Raw genomic sequence first — 16,096 nt, 5'->3', positions numbered from 1 at the left:
ACAGATTCTTTTGCACCGAAGCTGACGATGCACTTTGGTATCAGCCACCTTCAGTAAAATGCCACGCTTCTGTTTCCTGTACAGTGTTTTCAAGTGTGTGTGTGTTTGTGTTTTTGTGTGTCCTCCTCTATAATGGAGGCACAGCGGCCTTTCTCTTATCAGTGCAACTCTTGTCTCATCCATCATGGCTGCTCTCCATGCATGAGTGTGTGTGTGTGTGTGTGTGTGCGCGCGTGTACTTTTGAATAACGAGCGGGGTGACGCTCCTGGACTTTGTTGAATGGAGATTCTGCATCCAGAAGGCAGAGAAAGACAAGAGAAGACGGCCAGCGGACAGACCATACCATGTGCTTTCCTGTTTCCACCATTTCCAGCGCTGGATTTACTGAGATTTACGACTCGCAGAACAGGACGGTAGCCATTTTCCTGGAGAATCCAAAAACATAAAACTACAGGCTCTGAGCTGAGCGTTATTTCATTATTTCATTACTCTTACTTCTATAAAAGTCTCATACTAAAAGCTTTAGTCTTTCTGAAGGTGCTTGATTTAAGTCTGCCGCAGAAAATATAGTAGAGATCCACTCAGTTGCAAGGTTTTTAAAGGATAAATTACACAATCAATCAATCAATTAATCAATCAATCAATCGGTCAATCAAGGAGTGTTTACATCAACACCAATAATCCGATTTTAATACGATTAAGACAATACTATGATTTAGAGTCTACTATGTAAACTGCGATTTTTGATTACCTTAATCTGACTGAAGTTATAATGGAACTAAACAGAAATCGGATCAAGTCGTTGAGTATGGTGATTTTAGCAGCATTATTGAAGCGCAGCACAGACATGTAAACATCGCAATCAAACTATTACCATCAAGTAGGATTTTCGCTGCATTTTGCGACAGGATAGTCCAGAATAGTTTTTTTTAAAGGTTGTTGAAATAAATATATAAATAATTTTTATTTTATAATGGAGTGTTTAAATTATTTTCGTACTTTATGTACTTACCAAGTATCATGTTATTTATTTTAATTGTTTTACATTTTTATTAAAATGCTTTTTTTTTGTTTTTAAGTTTTATGTTTGTAATTTTTTTTAAGTCAAAATTGTTAAACTCCCTTTCAAAATTTCTTTGAATTTTTTTCTTCCTTTTGAAATATTTCCCAAATGATGTTTAACAGAGCAAAGAAAGTTTCACAGTATTTCTGATATTTTTTTTCTTCTGGAGATAGAAAAAATATTTGGTTTCATGTAATGGTTGAATGATTAAAGTTGATTTTATTAGTAGTTATTTGCTAAATTATTGTTATTTGTCTTTTATTTATCTTTATATTTTAATTATTATTTATTTACTAATTTATTATTATTATTATTATTTTGCATGACAGCAGCAGTAGTACAAATATTAATAACAATATAAGAATAGCAATAATAATAGATGAAAAAAAAATTCAATGTGTCCAAATGCAAAGTAATATGTGCCTATCTTTGTATAAACATGTTATTTACTAATTTATTATTTAGAATTTTTTATCCATATACAGTATTTAAGATTTTTTTCATTCAAAATCTGCACCCAAAATAGTATATTCTCAGCTTTATTTAACCCATTTTACCATATTTAAATGCAAAACTCCACAAAGCATCTGAATGTATACATAACCCGACTCATGTGTATAAACATTTCCATCTTCTACTGAGCCATAAAATCATCAGGAATTTGTGTCAGCTAGATTCTGACCTGCATCTGCCTTGAGAGGAGGATTTAGTTAAATTCTGGGTGTCCATCATTTTGCGAAATCCTCCGCGTGTATATTCTATCAGATACGATTAAAGCGATCTGTTGATCACCGTACCTAGCGAGCTTAGCTGGCATTACGGCAGACACCAGCGGCTTAAAACAGGCCTGGCGCAGCTCCATCGAGGCAATGCCACCCTGGTGCCAGATGCCAACGTGCCAGGACCGGGTTGGCATGTGATGCTCTATATAATGGAGGAGGATAGAGAGGCTGGCGTTGATGGTAAATAATTGACCAGGCTGAATGTGTGTGATCTGCCAAACTGGCTTTCGCTGGATGTGGAATAACGTGTCTATGCTTGATTGACTGCAGCGTCTCTCACCAGACCCCTGGAGGATTGCAGGCTTGGCTTTTGGAGGGTGAAAAAAACACCAAATGTGCTGTTTTTTCACTGAGATAAAGGTCTGGAAATTTGTTGATAGGGGGACTCAGGGTTAAGGCAGAAATCTAAAAGGCCTTCATTCGTTTCTTGGCTAAAATTATGAAGAATTTACTTTAATTAAATTAATAAAGTTTCAGGTGGTTGACAGAAATTTGATTATTTTATTTTATTATTAATAATTAAATTGTTTAATATTTTAATTATAATTTTTTATTTAATTTATATATTTTTAGTTATATATATATATATATATATATATATATATATATATATATATATATATATATATATAATTCTATTTATTTAGTATTTTTATTTATTTATATTTTATTTTGTTATTAATAATTTATTTTATTTTTTATAAAATAATATATATATATATATATATATATATATATATATATATATATATATATATATATATATATATATATACATTTTATTTGATATTTTTTATTTGTTTAGTTAGTTTAGTTAGTTTTATTTGTTTAGATTTAACCAGGTGCAAATATTCTGAACTACCAATTGCAATACATCACATAAGCTAGTTTATTTTAATTACAGCATGATTTTCTGAATATTTAAAATCAGAAATATTGTTCATTATATCAGCCAGTTTCATGGTATTATTGCTGAACAACTAATCTTTAATTAGTTTTTATTTCCTTTCAGATGTAAGTTGTAATAGTTGTTGTTTTTTAATTGTTAATTTTTAAATTAAACAGTTAAATAGAGTTTTTTTTCGTTCATTCGTTCGTTTGTTCGTTCGCTCGCTCGCTTGTTTGTTCGCAAAAACATGCGCTATAGGTGAATCGGATGAACAAACTCAGCTGTAGAGTTAAGAGTGTGTGAATATGAGAGTGTTTGGGTGTTTCCCAGCACTAGGTTGCGGCTGGAAGGGCATCCACTGCGTAAAACATATGCTGAAATAGTTGGCGGTTCATTCTGCTGTTACAACCCCTAATAAATAAGAGATGAAGTCGAAGGAAAATAAATGAATGAATAAATAAAAGGGTGAAATAAAACAAAAAGTAAGTTATCTGTTCTTAACATTTGTTTGATTTTAAATATTATATATTTGTATAATGTATATATTTAAAATATTATATATATCTAAATGTAAATGTTTAATTTTTAATTAAATGTGCTATATAAATGGAAATTACAAAACACACAAATGTGAGGATCATATCTTTTCCAATCCAACAAATCCCCTTCTCTCGCTCATCCACAAGTCACAGTTTCCCTGCATCACTTTTGTTCATTCAGCTGTTCAGCCAGTGTCACGTCATGTGTGTGTGTTTTTTTTATTTTTTAACCTCACCATCTCTCTCACTCTACACCACAGTAGCCCAACAGCTTGTATTTCCGTCTTCAGACCCCTCCGGATTTACCAACGACTTGTGCATCGCTCCAACTTGGCCGGCGTCCTGGAGATTTACTTTTATTGCGCGCTTTTTATCCATTCGCTAACAATCTAAATGTATTTTTATGCACTGCTTGCGATCGCATGTGCAGAGCTGCTGAAGTTGGACGGGGGAGGATGGGGGGGGGGTACTCTCTTTTGGCCAGGCCTGCAGTATTATGTTGAAACCAGATGTTGAGAGATGTTTCCTCCTGGTCACGTGGGCCCCTCTGGTGCGGCACTTACATAAATGTCATCTGTACAGTAGCCGGTGCGGGCGGGAGAGAGAGAGAGAGAGAGAGAGAGAGAGAGAGAGGAAGAGAGAAAGAGAGAGAGAGAGGAGGCCCAGCTGCTCGCTCGGGGAAGATGAAGAGTGCAGTGGGGTCAAAGCTGCCCTCCGCCGCTTCTGTCTGCTTTTCTGCTCGCACTCTCAGACTCTCGCCGAACATGACTGAGATGTGCAGACGTCAGCTGCTTTATATGGAGACTTCTTGCCTCGTCATCGTGTTACCTGCTTATTGATGTCAACCTGACGGACGTTTTTGTGTGTAGACACTGTGAAGCACTAGCAGTCTTGCACTTGCTGGCAGGTGCTAGTTTAGTGTTGATTCTACTATTGTATCGAGGTTAGAAGTTTAGTATTGATGATTGAGCAGGCTGGATGATAGATATTTGTTGGCCATCAAAATGTTGATTTTATTGTGCATATGCTAGGGCCGCACGATATATCATTTCGCCATCGATATCACATTATGCCTGTAATGGTCACATCACAGGATCTGCAATGCTCAATTGGTACAAAGTTAATGACAAAGTCAAGACCTAACCCTAAACCTATATAAGTATACCAGTATAAAGGCAACTTATTTAAAACATTATACTTAGTTTAAGCATCTTAATTCTCCCAACAACAGCATGGACTGGCTCAGCTAATGGTGTGTGGGCAGGACTTTTAGTTAGACCGACCAACCAATTGCAGATGAGGGAAGTGTTAAAGAGAACCTGTATGGAAACAGTCATGTAACGTTATTCTAGAAAATTATTAACCAGATTTCTTTAAAATTGTTAAAGTGAAATTATCAGTAATAATTAGTTAACATGAATACAATTTTATTATTCTTAGTTAACATCAATTTCAACATTAACAAATCCAAACATTTTGTTTTAATATTTTCATAGTCATTTTTTTTGGCAACACTTAACCCTGAAGGTTTGTTATGAAGTGTTAACCACATTAGTTGAAAAGTACTATACACTGAAAAAGATTATGTCTGCAAAACTGTTGCAAAAAATTTATTTGTGTTGAATTTAAACAAATTAAATTTAATAAAGTTCTACTTAATTTGTCTGTTTAAATTCAGCCCAAATAAATTGTTTACAGCTACTTAATATAAATAAATTGAGTAAATCCAAGGAGTTATTTCTGAATAATTTTTTCAGTGTACTAATACGTTAATTATCACAGAAAATGAACATTAACAATTAATAAAAACTGTAACAAATGTAATAATAGTAATAATTAGTCATTTCTTTAATGACCCTTAGTTAAATGTGCTGTGACAAAGTTATAAAGAAAAGTGCATTATCTCAAATTTACTAATTTTAGTTTCACATCATTTTTAAAATCCTCATTATTATTCAACACTTCGACCCACAAAACAAAACCAATGGTGTGTGGACAGGACTGTTAGACCGACCAACCAATTGCAGATGAGGGGAGTGTTGAGGGAAACCTGTATGGAAACAGTCATGAAACGTTTTTTTCAGAAAATAATTTTTAAAAAGTCTCTCTCGCTCTATAATTATTTAATCATTAGTTAGCATAAATATCATTTATTTTGTTTTAATATTTTCATAGTCATTATTTTTAGTATTACTTAACAGTGAAGGTTTGTTATGAATTCTTAACCCCTTTAGTTGAAAAGTACTATTACTAATACGTTAATTATTACAAAATATGAACTTACAGTATAAAGGCAACTTATATAATATATATTAATAATTAGTAAATGAATTACTTAATTCTCCCAACAACAGCATGAACTGGCTCAGCCAATGGTGTATGGGCAGGACTTTTAGCTAGACCGACCAACCAATTGCAGATGATGGGAGTGTTAAGAGAAAGCTATATGAAAACCTGTCATGAAACATTTTTCTAGAAAACGATAAAAAAAAACTCTTCCCTTTTTAAAATTATTAAATCAATTATAATTAGTCAACATAAACATAGTACTGTCGCCTCACAGCAAGAAGGTTGCTGGGTCGCTGGTTCGAACCTCGGCTCAGTTGGCATTTCTGTGTGGTGTTTGCATGTTCTCCCTGCGTTCGTGTGGGTTTTCTCCGGGTGCTCCGGTTTCCCCCACAGTCCAAAGACATTCGGTACAGGTGAATTGGGTAGGCTAAATTGTCTGTAGTGTATGAGTGTGTGTATGTGTGTGTGTGGATGCTTCCCAGAGATGGGTTGCAGCTGGAAGGGCATCCGCTGCGTAAAAACCTGCTGGATAAGTTGGCGGTTCATTCCGCTGTGGCAACCCCGGATTAATAAAGGGATTAAGCCGACAAGAAAATGAACGAATGAATACATAAACATAATTCATTTTGTTTTAATATATTTTTATAGTTATTTTTATTGGCAAAACTTAACACTGAAGGCTTGTTATGAATTGTTAACCACATTAGTTGAAAAGTACTATTACTAATACGTTAATAATTATGGAAAATGAGCAATAACAATTAATAAAAACTATAACATATTAGTCAGTTATTTATTGACCCTTAGTTAAAAGTGTTGCGATTAAAGTTATAAAGACAGGTGCATTATCTCAAATGTACTCATTTTAATTTTAGTTACAAAACAAAAGCATAAAGAAAGCTGCGGCGGACAGCCTGAAGTGGAGGATCATTTTTTTTATTGTTACTTTTTCTGTAAAATCCAATTCTGTCCTGCCCATTATATTAAATATATCTGCTATGGCGACTCCTACACTGCTAATGAAACGCGAGCGGCTTTGGTAATGATGTGTATATCTCTATGCCGCAGTGGCGTAATGGCCTGCGTCCTGGCGATTACAGCACTCAGGGCGCCGTTTTATTCGGCCCCAGCGCTCAGTAATGTGTTTGTGCGTGGTAGGCATTCCTATACCGACTTTTAATGTGAGGGCTTTTTGTCCGGCCGGGAGATTTATTCACAGCCGTGTGTAATGTCATTTCATGTTGAAACACCCACCCTATGTTCAAATGAAAGAAGCATTGATGTTCATCTTAATCTGATATACTTTAATACCACGGCATCAAAATTACTCGACTGTAAGGGCCCCGCGAGAGGAGGGGAGGTGCGCTGACATCCCAACCCCAAACAAAGACGCCGCTTGTTTTCGACAGGCAGATTTTTTTTTTTATTCCTTTTTATGATTTTTTTCCCCCCCAAATGAAAATTTCATATCACTCAGAAACATGAGCCTGAAAAGCAACTCGTTTATCTGTGACTCTGACAAGATGATTTGGTAATAGATTACAGTTGTAAATCTTTGTAATTATGTCATTCTTTTAGCTTCAGCCCAAGTACACGTATGCATGCATGTAGCTTTTGTGTGTTTTTTTTTTTTGTTCTCTGGAGGGGACTGAGTCATGGAGAAGTCGTGCGAGGGGAAAAAAATGAGGGCATATCGGGAGAGTATGCATATGTACACACTCCTTTAAGCACACACTGTCCTTTGCCTGTAGTCAGGAGCAGCACAAGGTGATATCTTTTGTGGAGGAGAGCATTTGTGTGTGCGTGTGTGCATACACATGTGCGTGCACTTGCTGTGTGTGTGGGTTTTTTTTTCCCCTTTCTTTTCATGAGAACAAAACCAGCCCTGGGACATTTGATAAATTAAGATATCCATTTAAATATATTCTGTGTGTTTTTCCCCCCATTTTTTTTTTATTTACTCCATCTGTGATCAGATGCTTGGGATTTTCGGCTTTCAATATCCTGATATCCACTTGAAATAAATGCTGAGTTTGATTATGTCTGTTTATTTCACTATTTAGAATCAAATATATTTGTTATTAAGGTAATAATGTAACTTTTTGTGTTGTGTTTTTCTTTCTCTCTTGCAGGATTTGCGTAAACAGATAGCTCCTTTGCTGAAGGGCTTCCAAGCAGAGGTAAGTCGTCTTTTTCTCGACTTTTAATTTACAGTTGATGTCAGAATTATTAGCCCCCTTCGGATTATTAGCCCCCCTGTTTATTTGTTTTCCCAATTTCTGTTTAACGGAGAGCAGATTTTTTTAAGCACACTTCTTAACATAATAGTTTTAATAACTCATTTCTAATAACAGATTTATTTTATCTTTGCCATGATGACAGTAAATAATATTTTATTAGATATCTTTCAAGACACTTCTATGCAGCTTAAAGTGACATTTAAACGGTTAACTAGGTTAATTAGGTTAACTAGGCATGTTAGGGTAATTAGCCAAGTTATTGTATAATGATGGTTTGTTCTGTAGATTATCGAAAATATAGATTTAAGGGGCTAATCATTTTGACTTTAAAATGGTTTTTAAAAAAATTAAAACTGCTTTTATTCTAGCTGAAATAACACAAATACGACTTTCTCCAGAAGTAAAAATATTATCAGACATGCTGTGAACATTTCCTTGTTCTGTTAAACATAATTTGGGAAATATTTAAAAAAGAAAAAAAAATCAAAGAGGGGCTAATAATTCTTTAACTGTATCTTAGGGTGCTTTCACTCTTGTAGATTGATTGTTTTGTTCCGAAACGGGCTAAAATTGTAGCAATTTTTCTTCTTGGTAGTTAAATAATTTTAAAAAAGTCACATATGGGTAAACTCTCCTCATGGAGTTCCATAGAGAGGATGCCACTCAGCTGTCAAACGTGGTTATTTTAATTCATGATGATGAGGAATGAGACATTATCAACGAAAAGGTGCACTTTAATTTTGACACCCACAGACATCGTCAATAAATAAAAAACAGGTAAGACTTCCTCAGACATGGCCTCCTTTCAGTTGTCAAGTTTCGTAAAAATCGATCTATCAAGTCAATCAATCTATTTATAGCAACGATGGCTAGAATTATGCATTATAGGCTTAAATTATAAAGAGAAGTAACAGATGAACCGAGACAACAGTGTGATCATGAAGCAGATTAATGTTGATTTTTTTTTTCGAGGTGTCAGTGCAGAAATTAACAAAACAATAGGCCTAATACAAAATATCATAAGATTAAAATATGGAAAAATTATCAGATTTTGGTAAATTTTTCTAATGGATAACAGTTCACTTTCACTTTTGTATTTGACATGAAATGCACATTTACCCGGAATGATGACATCCCATCCTACTCATAGTTATCATTCATATTGCCGTATATATGCCTATTACATAACCGTAATACACTGTTATATTGCCTGATTCGTTAGTTCGGTGGATCGTATTGCTTTCTCACTACAAACGATCAGCTCCAGTGTTCATTTAAATCATGCTGATTATTTTGGCGCAGATCTGAGCGCGATTGTGGGATTCACATACAGTATGCTAAATGAACTGCGCTAACTGGGTAAACGAGACAGGTTTCGAAACAAACGTCTAGGTGTGAAAGCACCTTAAACTCTTAAAGTTTGTATGTTGTGTTTAAATAATTACCTTGATCCACAAGGTTTGTTTGAGCACATCATGCTGCTGAACAATAGCAGCACTGGCTTAACCAATAGTGTGAGTTTGGGGGCAGGGCTATTTGTTTGACCAGCCAATTGCAGAGGGGTGCTCAGGTTTTTTTGTAAAAAGTGATCATATTTTAAAGTTTGGTTATGAAAGTGGTCCCAAAATTTTTTTTGAACTTTAAGCATCATGGTTTCTGTATTGCCATCCTCTTTCTGTCTATCGTTGTTCTATATTGTTTTATTCATCCATGCTTTGTTTAAATATTTTATCGATCTATTCATCCTTCTTCGTTATATATTTTATCCTTCTACCATTCAATTCATCCATCCATTACTTTGTTCATCCATCCATTCATCTATCTATCCATCCATCCATCCATCCATTCATTCATTTGTTGTTTCTTCCATCCATCCATCCCTCCATCATTTCATTCATCCTCCTATCAATCAGTGCATTTTCATAGTTCTATCAATCCATCCTTTTATTGTTCCATTTATCCATTCATCTCCTGTATATCCATCCAATCCTTTGTTCATCCATCCATCATTCCATCTATTTCTTTGTTTATCCTTCCATCCATCCATTTATCCATCCATCCAACCATCTAATCCTTTGTTCATCCATCCATACATCCATACATCTATACATCCATCTATCCATTGCTTTGTTTATCTATCCATCCATCCATCCATTCCTTTGTTTATCTATCCATTCATTCATCTATCCAATCCTTTGTTCATCCATCCATCATTTCTTTTGTTTGTCTGTAGGTCCATCCATCCGTTTCTTTGTCCATCCATCCATTCATCCATCCATCCATTCATTCATCTGTCCATGCATGCATGAATCCATCCATCCATTCCATTGTTCGTTCATCCATTCACCCGTCCGTCCATCCATCCATCCATCCATACGTTCCTTTATTCATCCACCATTCATCCATATATCCACCATCAATTCCTTTGTTCATCCATGTATCCATCTATCCATGCATCCATCTGTTTGTCGATCCATCCATTCCTTTTTTATCCATCCATGTCTGTCCATCAATGCAGCCATTCATTTGTTTGTCCATCCTTCCATCCATCTGTCCATCCATTGCTTTGTTAATCTATTCATCCATCCATTCTATTGTTTGTTCATCCATCCATTTATCAATCCATGCATCCATCCATCCATCCATCCAACCATTCACTCTTTTGTTCATTCATTCATTCATTCATCATCCATTTATCCATCCATTCCTTTCATTCATTCATCCATCATCCATCCTACCATTCTTTTGTTGGTTGTCTGTCCGTCCGTCTAAGATTATTTGCATTCGATACATTATTCATTTAATGTATCACGATACATTTTTACACTTCAATGACAGCTCTATGTAAGGATGAGGAAAACCTTTGAAGGTTTCACAGTTATTTAATCAATGCAGTGTGATGAAGCTGCTCAGCTTGCGGCCAGAGAGCACTACTGTTAAACTGCATTCTCCTCATGGCTTTACACAGCGAATATGACTCTATCACGCTCATACCAATTAATCTCACAACCTTCCTTGTAAAAAAAAAGAAAAGAAAAAAGCCTGTTTGCTTAACAGTGTAGACATCTAGAGTAAGATGGTCTTTTCTGCTCTGATTATAGTCTCGACGGTCTAAAAAGCCCACCTGCCCTAACAGCAGTGTATATCACGAGACTGTTTGTTTTTTTTTTGCTCTTTTTACTTGAGGTCTGCTTGTGTTGTGCAAAGCCCTCCATATTTTGTCGGCGTCTAATCAGATCAGACAGTTTTGATATGTTCTCGCTGTTTGCTGTCCCGCTCTTTTATTTCTGTCAGTCGGATGAGAGCGAAATCCTAATGATGTTTTCGCTCTGTGGTGCCAGGTAAGTCTATTTGTTCTGGGCAGAGCTTGAATGATGGACTCCTGAGTTTCACCACTCAAGGATAGAGAGAATTTTTGTTTGGTGATTCAACCTTAAGGCATAACAAGGTTTTTTTGAAGACTGCTTTGGAAATCAGAAACGGGACGACAGCAGCTCTGATACTTTTTTAAAGTCTTTAATCCATTCATCCATCCTTGTATCAATCATTTTGTCATCCATTGTTCTTTCTATATTTCTATCTGTTGGCCTATCACTCATCCGTTCTATCATTCATTGTTCTATCACTCCATCAATTTTTCTGTCCAACCATCCATATCGTCCATCCATGCATTCATCATTCTATCAACCAGTCTATCATCCATCCACTATTCTTTCTGTCTTTTTATTATTCATTGTTCAACTGTTCTAACAGTGGTTTTGTCATTCATTGTTCTGTTTTATAATCTTTCCATCTACTTTTCTATCATCCATCACCCATTGTTTTTTTCATTTGTTATTTTCTATCATCCATCCATCTATCTTTGGTTCCATCATCTATCCATTGTTTTGTACTTCCATCATATAGCTATCCAATATACAGTGGTCATACTATCCATCCTCTGTCCGTCCTTCTTTCATCTGTCAGTCCATCTGTCCATCCATCATTGTGTATCTTTCCATCCATTTATCCCTCTTTCTTCCATTCATCAGTCTATCCATCCGCCCAGCTATCCATCCATTGTTTTTCCATGCATCCATTCTTTATTCAGTTGTTCTTTCATCTGTCAGTCCATCCATCCATCCATCCATCCATCCATCCATCGTTCAATTATTGTTCCATTTGTCAGTCCATTCATCCTTTGTCCTACCATTACCATCCATCGATCTTTCATCCATCCATCCATCCAACCGTCAGTCCATTCATCCTTCAGTCCATCGATCTATCCATTCATCCATCCATCTGTTAGTCCTTCCATCATTCTTCCATCCATCCATCCATCCAAGTGCCAGTCCATTCATCTGTCAGTCCATCGATCTATCCATCCAGCCATCTATCCATCTGTCAGTTCTTCGATCGTTCTTCCATCCATCCATGCAATATTCAATTCATCCATTCATCATACATCCATCCATCTCTTCATCCATCATTTATTTTTTCTTCCATCCATCAATCCATCCATATGTCAGTCCATCCATTCATAAGTCCATCCATCTGGCAGTCCATCCATCCTTCAGTCCATCTATCCGTCTGTCTGTTTGTCCAACCATTCATTCATCCATCCTTTCATCGTTCTATTGCTTTTCCATCCATCTATTCATCCATCCATCCATCGTTCAATTGCTTTTTTATCCATCCATCCATCCATCCATCCATTCATCCATCATTCAATTGTTTTTCTATCCATCCGTCAAACCTCTACCATTGTTCAATTGTTTTTCCATCTTTTAGTCCAACCATCCATTGTCATATCATTTACATCTATCTGTTCACATATTAATTGTTTGCTTGTCCATCATCCATCTGCCGGTCCATCCACCCATCCGTCCATCTAAGATCCAAAAGATTAGCTGACATTTGATTCATTTTATTTTATCTTTTGAAGAAACATTTATCATTTGAAAAATACACCATTTTATTTTAAATCATCACAAATGTCATCACATTATTTTGATTGTTTAAAACTGCTATGAAATATGAGTTCACTACTGACTCTCAGGGAATGAAGCCGTGCTTCTTTTGACGCGTCTCCTTAGTGCCCATTGCTGATAGCTGAGAAGTGGGACATGGTGCTGTGTTCCATAAGTAATGTGCATTACCATTCAATATGACAGCAGGCAGATATTCAAATGCCCTCTGCAGCACAGACCTAAAATATAATAATAATAATAATAATAGTAATAGAAAGATTCTGAATGCATTTCGTTTCGAGCCCAGCCTTTTAAAAAAATTCTTTAAGTTAATTATGGTCTATTTCAGTGCGATGGAGGCTGTATTTTGCTAAAAGAGTTACACCTAATGTTCCTTGGTAATTCACTCAATTAGTTGTACTGTTGCGTGATATCAAACCGAGTTTGATTAGGTTTGATTATGCTGCTCTGAATAACTTGCTCTAAGTGTTTCTCAATCTCTTACCAGTTACCAGCCAACTCAAGTACGAGAACCGTGAAGTGTTTCCTACACTTCTGTGCTAATAATGTGAAATTATCTGAAAAGATATTCCTACGCTTTTGAAAAATAGCTGCGCTTTTAAACAATAGGTCTTTTACATCATAATATTTGAGGTTTTCAAGGTATTTAACTGCAGATTCGTCCACATATGGAATCAGGTTAAGTCTTCGCCTTGTTTTTTTTAAAATTTAAACAGATGTGCTTATTGAGGAAACTTACCCTTTAAATAAAGCCTTTATTAGCCCACCATCTTTTATTATATCATATATAACATCAAAATAGCCCAATAGTGTTTACGTGATAAGCTACTTCAGAGTGATGATTTGTTATTTTACCCTATTATTCAACTGTAACTTATTTATTATATATGTTTTTAAAAGGTTTAATTATTTTTTTGTAAAACTGTTTTGTGAAAAAAATACTTTTTAACTAGCTTATATGTTTTACTATATATCCTAGCTTATATACTTTTTCTTTTATACAAATATTTATTAAATTTTTGTTTTAAATACTATGTGATATCTCTATACTAAACAACACAATTTCAAATTTTTTCAGGCTTTTTTCATAATTTCACACCACTTTTTATTATATCATATAAATCAGTGGTCCTCTACTTTTTTCTATCATTGTAGACTGGTCAATGCGTGACAATTTTACAGCGGACCGGTAGGTGTGGTCAGTAGGTTGCTAGGCGACCATCAACCACACTCCAGTATTTGGCTAATCTGTGTTTGGCTAAGATAGTCTACCGAAGTTTGTACATTCCTTACAAGCTGAACAGTCAGTTTTTGTCATGTGACTCGTGGTGTGCTCCTCGCGGCATTCATTCAACTGGGTGCGTCTGGAAGGCGCGGGCGCATCATGCCACTTGCACGCACATCTCCATTGGAAATAACGAACTTGCGCGGCTGCGAACTCTAAAAAAGATATGATATGCGAAAGGCCACTAAAAGGTCGCTCTTTGCGATCTCCAGCTGTTGATCTTGCTGGATTCACCTGATTTGTTGACAAGTGGGTTGCGGGTCCATTCCTTGGCAGTTCGCGGGTCCTTCATTGGGCCTTTTCCTCTTAGCAAAGAAACTTTCCAAAGACGTCTGTTTCTTACTCATTTAGCTGCTTGAAATTTTGGCGTACATGTGACTGAGATGCAACGAAGAGAATTTGGTCATTTTTCGAAATAAAAGATTGTTCAGACTAAGATTTTAAATAAAATGGAAATAATTTATGATTTCTTGTGTGGCCTGATTTCTTGTTTTATATATATAAAATTAATATTTGTTTTAAATAACATTTGATATCTCTTTACTAAACAACAAATTTGCAATTTTTTTTCATACCATTTTCACATACACACTACCTTTTATTATGAATAACATTATAATGGCTCAGTAGTGTTTGCATGATAGTCATAGGTACTTCAGATAGATGATAGTTTTTTTTTTTTTTCTCTTTTAAAATATTTAGTTAAATTTTTTTTTTTATAAGATTTAATTATTATTTATAAAAGAACACTGGCTTATTACTGGCTTTTTTGTGCCTTAAATTTCAGGAAGTGGTTGAATGGTCATTGTATATGTTTTTTTTTTTCTTTTATAAAAATATTAATTATTTTTTGTCCTAAATACTATATAATATGTTTTTATTTGTGAAAATATACAGTACAGTTGCACTTTTTCCAGTCTCTTTTTACATTATTTATATATATATATATATATATATATATATATATATATATATATATATATATATATATATATATATATATATATATATATATATATATATTTACATTTACATTTACATTTAGTCATTTAGCAGACGCTTTTATCCAAAGCAACTTACAAATGAGGACAAGGAAGCAATTTACACAACTAAGAGCAACAATGAATAAGTGCTAAAAGCAAGTTTCAGGTCTGTAAAGTCTAAGAAAGGAAGTATTAGTAGTATTAGTATATATATATATATTTTTGGGTACAGTTAGTGTGATATTCAGAGAGGCAATTGCAGAATAGGAAGTGTATAGGAGACTAAATAGTTGAGTTTTTAGTCGTTTCTTGAAAGTAGCGAGTGACTCTGCTGTTCTGATGCAGTTAGGGAGTTCATTCCACCAACTGGGCAGATTGAGCGTGAACGTATAATATATATATATTTAATCAGCTCTGGCCCTGTTACGGTGGAAAACAATGACAGTGACGCCTCTCGATAATTCCCCCCACTAATTTTCTGCTCCTCTTTCACTATTCCGTCTAATAAAGTGTCACAAAATAGCCCAAAAATAACAAAAAGCGAGAGGAGCGTGTCAATTTTCCTTTCCTTTGACCTTAAAAATGCGTCCACCATGCGTTGAAGTATTTTCCTGTAGATGTAATGCAGCGTTTGACGGCCTTCAGCAGCACCTTGCGTTAAGAGGCTGTCGAGGGTTGTATGTAAGTTTGATGAAGTGAGCGCTGTGAGTAGTGGCTCCCCGTTCTCCTCTCATGAGCCAGTACCGCTGGATAACTGCTCCATTATAGCTCATTGTGGTTTCAGAGCTCTGTTCTCCAAGACTAGCCTGTCATTAACGGAGGTAGTCGCCCCACTTCAAATCTCTGCTCGGTTAAAAATAACCCCCCCCCCCCATCCCACCAGTCCAACAGCGTGATCCTTTTAATACCGTCTATTATTTTTTGCGTCGTCAAATATTGTCCTTATTGACAGTGCCTGACCTTGACAAAACAGCCTGACTGCTCGGACCAGTACTTAAATAAAAAATAATAATAATAAAAATTCAGACGTCAGCTATTTGACGATAATTGGCAGG

At 35.3% G+C, this 16,096-nt stretch overlaps 1 protein-coding gene across 10 annotated transcripts in view; it reads left to right on the top strand.

Moving 5' to 3' along the window:
- cux1a (cut-like homeobox 1a) overlaps window positions 1–16,096 on the top strand; it is a 259,039-nt gene that overhangs the window by 101,973 nt on the left and 140,970 nt on the right. For all 10 annotated transcript variants that reach the window (XR_015501310.1, XM_087270994.1, XM_087270993.1 and 7 more), the window contains exon 3: window positions 7,696–7,743. Coding sequence is in view for 9 of the 10 variants with exons in the window: in XM_087270994.1 (XP_087127120.1) it covers window positions 7,696–7,743 (48 nt within the window). In the remaining variant the exon portion in view is untranslated. The remainder of the gene's footprint in view (window positions 1–7,695; window positions 7,744–16,096) is intronic.

The sequence above is a fragment of the Danio rerio genome, chromosome 10 (assembly GCF_052040795.2).
Source record: "Danio rerio strain M-AB ecotype USA chromosome 10, GRCz13ab, whole genome shotgun sequence".
Taxonomy (NCBI): Eukaryota; Metazoa; Chordata; class Actinopteri; order Cypriniformes; family Danionidae; genus Danio; species Danio rerio.
Note: the sequence above shows the minus strand (reverse complement) of the source record. Positions and strands in the feature narration are given on the sequence as shown.